At 36.6% G+C, this 8,624-nt stretch overlaps 1 protein-coding gene across 1 annotated transcript; it reads left to right on the top strand.

Annotated features, from left to right (window-relative positions):
• Nucleotides 1-5,540: 5,540 nt before the first annotated feature.
• Nucleotides 5,541-7,755, top strand: LOC144647937 (uncharacterized). Its single transcript, XM_078507607.1, has 5 exons — nt 5,541-6,006; nt 6,301-6,411; nt 6,604-6,677; nt 7,226-7,545; nt 7,599-7,755. Exons 1-5 carry the CDS (start codon nt 5,541-5,543, stop codon nt 7,753-7,755), a joined length of 1,128 nt encoding a protein of 375 aa, XP_078363733.1.
• The last annotated feature ends 869 nt before the right edge of the window (nt 7,756-8,624 follow it).

The following is an 8,624-nucleotide window of genomic DNA, read 5'->3' on the forward strand; positions in this document are numbered from 1 at the left end:
AATTATTACAAAAGAACATACCACCAAAGACACTGTTAATGTGGCCAAGGAAGAAGAGTTACCTGTGCATGTGGCTGTGGCAAACGATGAAGATGATGATGTTTTGGATTTGGAAGTGCCATTATATTCTGAATACGTCAAGTTAAAAGGGGTGCACTTACCATGAGCATTTCCAAGCAGCGCTCAAGCCATGCAAGTTTAAACAGCAAGCTGGAGAGGAAATTCCTTTAAGGCTACTTTATGAGTCAACGAATGTTGCCGATAAAAATGCAGTTGTTGCACAAGTGCAAGTAAATAATCAAGGGTTGTCCTAAAACCCGGAATGACCTTTTTTGTGAACGTCTTTTCAAGATAAATATGTCGAAATATGTTATTTTTTGGGAAATTGGAAGTTTGTTACGAGTTTCCAATTACGTTGCGAGTTAGCGAATCAAATTGCCAATTTCGATACCTGAAGTTCCCAACTTCGGCCCGATTTAGCTAGCTGAGGAGAAACAAAACATGTTTCAAAGTCATGGGCAGGAGCCCATTACTAGTAATGGGCCCCTGGTCATGGCGATATCCAAACTCAGTGATTTTAAAGGATACAAGTTGCAGCGGGAATATTCCAGCGATTCTTGCGGCTCAAGTTGCAAAACACTTGTTTGAACAAATAGTCGATGTCAATAAAAACATTACATTGTTTTTAACTTGTGCAGATTAAAACCTTCTGTAGTTATGTTTTCAACAAGGGCTTTGCTACGCTTAATCGTTGGGAAAAAGCCATAAAAATATAAAAGGCTCACAAACTTTACTTCAATGTTTAGCGAGCCACAAACAATGTTGGCATGACAAATTAGTCGTCCCTGTCGTTTCGCTTCAGCTTCGATTAAAATCAACTTTATGTAAAGATGGGTAAACCATACATCCAGTTTCACCTGGCTATCAAACACAAAAGACTTAAAAATATAGATTATACCTCGCAAAAAGCGTAAAAAAAATATATTTTTGTACAAAAACGGAAAATTTGACCAAATATCTGCCTGCATAAAATTCATTTTCGCCAAATTACTTGCGTGATCGCTGGTGCGAAACGTTGTCTGACACTTCAACTGAATTATTGCTTCCATCATCAAGCGACGAAAATCGACGGTGTTTGATTGATACCCATTTTCGAAAGGACGCGTTCATGCTTTTAGATGCAATAGACGGTATGTGAATGTAATGCTTCCACTCACTATCAGTCAAAACATTGATCAGAAGGTTGTTATTGCTTGTTCGTCAAACAAATATCGTGCAACTTGAGCCACAAGAATTACTGGAATAATCCTCCCGCAACTTGTTTCCTTGTTCCTTTAAAATCATTGAGTTCAGATATCGCCATGACTTTGAAACAATATGTTTTGTTTCTCCTCGACTAGCTAAATTGCGAAGTTCAGTCGGGCCGAAGTTGGGAACCGGAACTTTGTATCGAAATTGACAATTTGAGTCGCTAACTTGCAAGTAATTGAAAACTCGTAACAAACTTCCAATTTCCCAAAAAATAACATATTTCCACGTTTTTATCTTGAAAAGACGTACACTAAAAAGGTCATTCCGGGTTTTAGGATTCCGGGCTTTCTTATCCGGATTTCCGGCATTCCGGTTTTCCGGGTTTCGGGTTTTAGGACAACCCTAATCAAGAGTGGAAATCCATTGGCTACATACCAGGAAAGAAAGTGCAGAAAATTTTTGATGCCCTTTTAGCTGATCAAGTGAAAATTGTGAAATTGAAGAAAATAGAGTATTCGTTCATTTGGTCAATTAACCAATTTAAATACATACCAACTTTGGTAGTTACCAAACAGGGGCGCTGGCGCAGGAACAAAGACACTTATAACTACAATGATTAACGTTTCTTGCATCTGCATGTTAAGCACATGCCATCTTTGAGGGGTCGTGCTAAATCATTTGATCTCAAAATTGTTATTTACATATAAAATATTGTTTCCTTAGTTTTTAGTGAATGAACTGCTTGTTAAATACAGTGCTTGCTTTTTGGTGGTCAAAATGTTGTAAGGATCACCAACCCATCAGGCTTATCAATTAGTTACCTAGAACACCAGAAAAAAGCTTTTTTTAATAATGTAACTGTACTTCTACAGACCACTTTTAAGTTATTTTTTTATTACGTCGTTCCCACAAATATCCATACACACAAATTTCCCACCCCTCCTTGACCAGGTTGTTCAAAAGCCGATCTACACTAACCCAGGATTAAAAGTTAATCGAGGGTTCGTTTTCGGTTCGTTTTCTCTTATATAAAATATTTTTGGCTTTTGAGACCCCTGCCCCCTCAGTGACTTTACATTGACCTTTCACTGGGTGAGTATGGATACAAATGTATTTTCGTAACTGTACATTCACATTTGTCCAATCATTTGTTGGTTTGTGACACATGGGAATCAGGACATGGTACAGTTTTGTTCTCAAGTTGATTCATACCAATGAAAATTAACAGTAAATTTCATCGTTTTATATCCATTTGAAAAAGTATTGCAAATATAATTGAAGGTACAAAGTAAAAAGGTAGTTAAAAGTTAAGTTGACAAGGGGGATACATACCAATGAAAATTAACCGTAAATTTCATCGTTTTATATCCATTTGAAAAAGTATTGCAAATATACATGTAATTGAAGGTACAAAGTAAAAAGGTAGTTAAAAGTTAAGTTGACAATGGGATGGGGGGGGGGGGGTTCACATTAATAATCACTACAAAATGCAGTTTTGAAATTGAATGGCATTAATAAAAGAGTTCATTGACTTAAATGAGTCTTTATTTTTGCTTATTTACATCATTTGATATACACTGGGACTGTTCAAAGCCTTATTCTATTCTTATACAGAACAACTTGAACTAAGAAACATTTGATTGTTGATAACATCTACCTATTTTATGATATTGGGCGAAACATTTTATTGGCGTGAAAACCAGGTGGTAGCTAAGACATGTGCAGCAGTAGCTGAAAAGCCCAAAAAGAGGAAGAATAAGAAACAGCCAGTAGATATGGATATGGCACAACTGCCTGTACATATCCTTCCAAAGAAGAAGAAGTAGAAACAGCTAGCAACTAAAAATCATGATCCAAATGATGATCAACCTTTCCATGATCATCAGCCAGTAGATGTGGATATTGATATGGTACAGCTGCCTGTACATACACCTCCAAAGAAGATTAAGAAGAAGACAAAGAAACAGCCAGTAACTGAGAATTATGATCCTGAGAATCAAGATGATTATGATGATCAACCTTACCATGATCATCAGCCAGCAACTGAAGCTAAAAAAAAACAAAGGTGAAAAAACCAGCAGCTGATCCTCCTACTGTAACAGATGCTCATGAAGATCCACTTGCAGTGGTAAATTTGGATATGGCACCTACAAATCAAAACCAGCAGCTGCCAAAATATACCCCTAAAAATCCAACTGGCACTGGCAGGGAATACAAAGGATAATGTTTATGAATTAGTGGACAAGCCTCCTAACCATCAAGAAACACCACATGTACAAAGCATTCTGTAAAAGCGGAGACCAGTCCCTAAAAAGAGTAATTGGACTTCTATTATGACTAACTTATTTAATACTGCTTATGTGTTTGCTTGTTCTGTTTTTTTTTTTTTATAAAATAAATTATTGCCTAATTTTTTAATATATTTATATTTCTCAATCATGATCACAAGCAAAACTCAGAAGTTGGCATTCCTTTGCACTGATTCTTGGCTGTGCATTATTTTTATGAACACTACTTTTGTCTTACGTTCATCATTTAAGTACAGATTTTATTCCTAGAGCTACGTGTATTATTATTTATTAGAAAACACCATGTAATCAAGAAAGCACGTGCTAAAATGAAAGACATAGCTCTATATTTTGAAACACAGAACGAAAGCAAAGTCCACCCAGAAAGCAATTAAATCAGCTGTACAGCACATATACTGCAAAATTAATGGTCCCTTTCAGGAAATTTTTAAAGTCAACTTTGCTGAAGCTCAAACTAAAGTATCTGAAGTGGGGTTACAGCAGAAGAAAAGCAAAATTCAACAAAAAAGCAAACGTCGCGAACAAGCTTGTAAAGAGAAGCAAAACGTCCAGAACGAATGGTCAAAACGTGATGCTGACATTTTGCTGGCCACGAGGCAGTCTTACAGTCAGCGGGCGTGAGAAAGGAGCACTCTGTAGTTTGAGACCATAGCACAGGACTATCTTTGATTGAGGAGAGAAAAAAAAAAAACGCCATTCTCCACCACGACACATGATTGACTTCGACAAGAAAATCTCCTGAAAGAAGTAACAGACATGAGAGATGGAGATAAGGTGAGTCATGAAAGGCAAGGAAAAAACTTTATAAACGTTTTTTTCTTTCTCTCACATCCATTAGTTGTAACATTAAAGGAAGCTAGCTTTGCTTATAAAGTTACCATCCTCCTATCTTTCTTAGATCAATTATTCAGACCTTGCAAGAAGGCATGGCTTGCAAATGTTCAGCTTGGAAATATGGTGGTAAAGGAGTACCTTGAAAACAAAGGAGTCGTGCCAGTGGCACGGCGGAGAATAGTAAGGATAGATGGAGGGGATATAACCATTCCACTACCTACCTTATTGTTCCTTTTTTTCGCGGGAACTTAATTTCGCAAAAATGGAACGGGAATATTTCGCGGGACTTAATTTTCGCAATTTGGCCAAAAATACTTAATTAACATAAGAAATACAATAGAAAACGTTTGTAAAAAAATCGCGAAAACTAAGTCCCGCGAAAATAAGTAACAATAAGGTAGAACAAATAAAGAAATAAAAGAAACACTTCAGGTAAGACAACATCTCCATGTTTTTAACCACTAAAACATATGCTAACAAGAAGAAACATTTTTTTGAATCAATGCAATGATAAAAAAGGGTGCTGTAGATAAACTTAATTGTATATTTTATATTTGGCAAAAAGAAAAAAATAGTAGTTCAAAATAAATGCAGGGTACCTGGGTAAAAGAAAGTGTTTCTAGTATCAAATAAAATAATAAAAATAGTTTTATATATTCGAATTAAATAAATGAAATATTCTTTTTTCAATATTTTTCTTATCTTTACTATAGGAAAAACTAGATGCAGGGGAATATGCTATTGGTGAGGCGATTGTACTCATAAAGTACAAAAAGTTGGTTTTAAAAAGTGATGGTACCCTTCAACAAGTTGCGTTCACAGTTTCTACCAAAAAAATTTCACTCACTGAAATCAGGAAGAGAGAGCTACAAAGGTATGAGAAGCTTCGTATTGTCCATGGGTACAAAGATTCTCACTACGATGAGATGTCGGACGAGGATGTCAACGAGTCCCATAAGAAGATCGGGGAATTTGGCAAGAATGTTGGGCAGGGTCTTACTTCACTGGAGAAAAAGGAACTTCTAATGAAGTTTGAAGGAACCAGACACCTGATGGTCTGGGGTGATAATTCAACTATTCTCAATCATAGCCATATAATGTACATCATGCTTGTATGACCCCGCATTCTTCTACACACCTGAAGGGATGAAGACCAGAGGTTATGGTGAAGTGGACGTCCCATCACTTGTTGAAAGGCCTCACCTCTACATCCTTGGCAGATGTGGGTCAAAAGAAGCAGAGCAACTGGCATATGTGAAGACTAGACAAGAGTGCCTTGATGGCCTTTCCCACAAAGTAGAGACCAGCGAAGGAGTAAAAGTAAGCGACATTATGCGTTTCTTCCATGGAGATGGCCCTGAGCAACAGTTTGAGAGTGGAGAGCAGAAGGGAGGAAATGCCGGATGCAGTGCTTGTAGTGGAGATTCACGAAGATATTGTAACCTGACCTACAGTTTTAGATGCCCACATCTGTCTCTGGCTGACCGTCAACGCATAGTGCTAGCAGGGCCTGCAGGGAAAGCAAAAAGGAATGGAGGAATCAAACCTTTTAAAGGCATGACAGTGGCTCAATTAAAAAAGGAATGCAGAGAACGGGGCTTGTGTGGTGATGGTAATATGAATTTAATTTGAAATTAAATAATTGTGTTAAAAAAAACCAAGAAATCAAAACAAAAAGTTATAGTAAATTTTAATAACAAATTTTAACTTAGTTAGGCTTACACTTTTCTTATCTCAAACATTGCATGTACAATTTAATTTTTAATTATTTTTAATAGGCAATTAATAGTCACTGCTGTTTAAGAGAGCCACAAATTTATAAGTTTTTTAATTATAATGTGTTTCCCCTTATAAAAAAGTTTGATTTATTGATCAATTGATTGACTGAATGATTAATTGATTGAAGGGTATAAGAAGGATCTCCAAGCCACCTTAAAAGAACACCTTGTTGGTGTGCAGAGGGTACCAGCTATGTTAATTAATGACCAAGAAAGAAGCTTGGAGAATCTCCATTTAGGTATGCTCTAAATGCAGTACTATACATGAATATTCTGTGTTTGCACACACACATTTATTTAATCTTACCAAAAATGAATTCTCGTTATGGGTATTTACATATAAACCTATTTTTTTCTATGGTAAGAGTATTTTTTTCTGTAACAACAATTCATAATTTCATTTGGATCATGCATTTATTTGTATTACCGAGGGAACTATGAAGTGCTTCCCACTGAGCCATTGCATGATGTCAAGGAACATATCGCAGACATCGTAACTGAAATTGTCCCCCACCTCTCTCTCAGATGATGAAAAGAAATTATTTGTGGAGACACTGAGCCTAGTTTTAGGAACCAAAGACAAATTGCGTGGTTCAGATTACCGTGAAACCAGTATTGCCAAGTTTGCAAAACAGTTGAGAGGTAAATAAAGCTTTCTCATCTTTTCCCTGAAAGAGTAAAGACTTTGATAAGAATGCTATAGAAAATATATAACAATCTATCACAAGAATTAAATTATGCTTAATTAATTATAGTTAACTTTTTGGCATGAGAGACTCCCAGAATTCTGAGATTCCCTCAGAATGGGATATTCCTGGAACTGCACAATTTTACAAACAATTAAAGCTTTCAAAAATGCTTTTAAGTTATCATTTATATGACTAGAATGATTATTTCAACATTTCTTAGAGTAAAATGTACACTCAGTACAATGTAGCAATTGCTTGATTGCTGCATTTGGCACTTATTTCAGGGTAAATTACCAAACTCAGGCAAAGTTCTATTTTGATTGAACAATATTTGATGGCGAGTTTCTTAATTAGTTTTTAACAGGTTTTGTCAGCAGAAATGTGCAGCTCCTATTTGGCCAACAAGGCAGAAATAACACAACTTCTGTATGCCAAGGTGGAGGAACGATGCCAAAAAAGTATCTTGAGGCTTCACAATCAAACTTTTCTCCATGCTATAACATGTGAGGAAGTCATTGGAAAACCAAAAATTCTGACAGAGAAGAAGTTCTATGGCCGCTGCATACACTCGCTTGCTTGTCATGCACCTATCCAACACCGCATCATCTGTTCAAGGTCCACTAATACTGAGCAAGAGGAACGCCATTTCAACACTTTCTCAGGCATATCTGTAGCTACATCAAGAGCCACTATTGTTGGAATGCAAATAAATCATTATTATTATTATTTATTATTATTAGACGACCTGGAGAAATCATTACCCCTGGCATAATTAGAATGCAGGCTGAAATGAATGAAGTTAACAAGCGGAGTTCCATTCAAGAGCAAGAGTACCGCCTGAGCAAGCTAGGAGTTGGAAATGAGGGAAAGGTAGGCTTTGGTAGATTGTGCTAACATAATTTTAATCATAATTTAGCAAATTGAGCGTTATTTTAAGCTTTTATTTTAGTTAAGCACTGCTAGCATAATCCGAGTTTTTATATGTTGAAAACAAAAAAAAAAAACATCATATTTCCTGAATAATTCAGTTTGTATTTTATTTCTGTATTGTTTTTTTGTTTTTTGTTTTTGGAAGAGGCCTTATGCGTCCAATGGCGCGAAAAGGATCGATGATGATTGTTTTTGGAAAAAATGGAGTCTGTGCTAAGGCCCCTGTTTAAATATGGTCTGGCAGATTCCAGGACGCCCTGTGCATATCTGAGAGAATCTCCTCAGGCCACTACACTTATGCACTTATGGCTCGGCTGGTCGGCCCCTTAAGCCTCAGATCAAAGATGGCATCGTCCTCGAATTTATCCACTTCCAGTGCCCTACCAAGCTTCAATCTCTAGAGAACTTGTTCCTAAAAGTAATACCGGAAAGTTTAAGGAAAGAAGTAACTCAGATCCAAAGATCACGAGTCCTTGTTAAAGTCAAAGTTGATATAGAGGTAAATGAAGCTATTGTTTTTTTCCAATTTTTTTGTTTCCATACCAATTTGACTATGGCAATCTAAGGCCACCATACTTAAAGAATCATCTGCTGGAAATGTGAAGGCGACAAAACAGGCTTTTAAAGCTGCCACAAAAGAAGTCTATGAAAAAATGAACACTCCATTTGAAAAAAAATTTGGCGTAGCTTTTGCTGTTGCACAAGCCAGTGTTCCTGAGCTAAATGTCCAAGTGAAAAAAATCCTGTGCTGAGTTGAAACGAGAAAAGAGAAATCCGGAGTTCACAAGAAGCACATCCACGACCTATGGGCACAATGGATTGTGACACCATGC

Source organism: Oculina patagonica, chromosome 4 (genome assembly GCF_052425735.1).
Source record: "Oculina patagonica isolate OP01 chromosome 4, crgOcupat, whole genome shotgun sequence".
NCBI classification, from domain to species: Eukaryota; Metazoa; Cnidaria; class Anthozoa; order Scleractinia; family Oculinidae; genus Oculina; species Oculina patagonica.

Bases quoted from the DNA above. Each gene is read 5' to 3' on its own strand.
- LOC144647937 (XM_078507607.1), top strand. From the start codon at position 5,541: ATGAAGACCAGAGGTTATGGTGAAGTGGACGTCCCATCACTTGTTGAA. The intron at 6,412-6,603 runs GTATGCTCTAAA...TGTATTACCGAG, and splicing joins CTTGGAGAATCTCCATTTAG to GGAACTATGAAGTGCTTCCC. The intron at 7,546-7,598 runs AGCCACTATTGT...ATTTATTATTAT, and splicing joins ATATCTGTAGCTACATCAAG to TAGACGACCTGGAGAAATCA.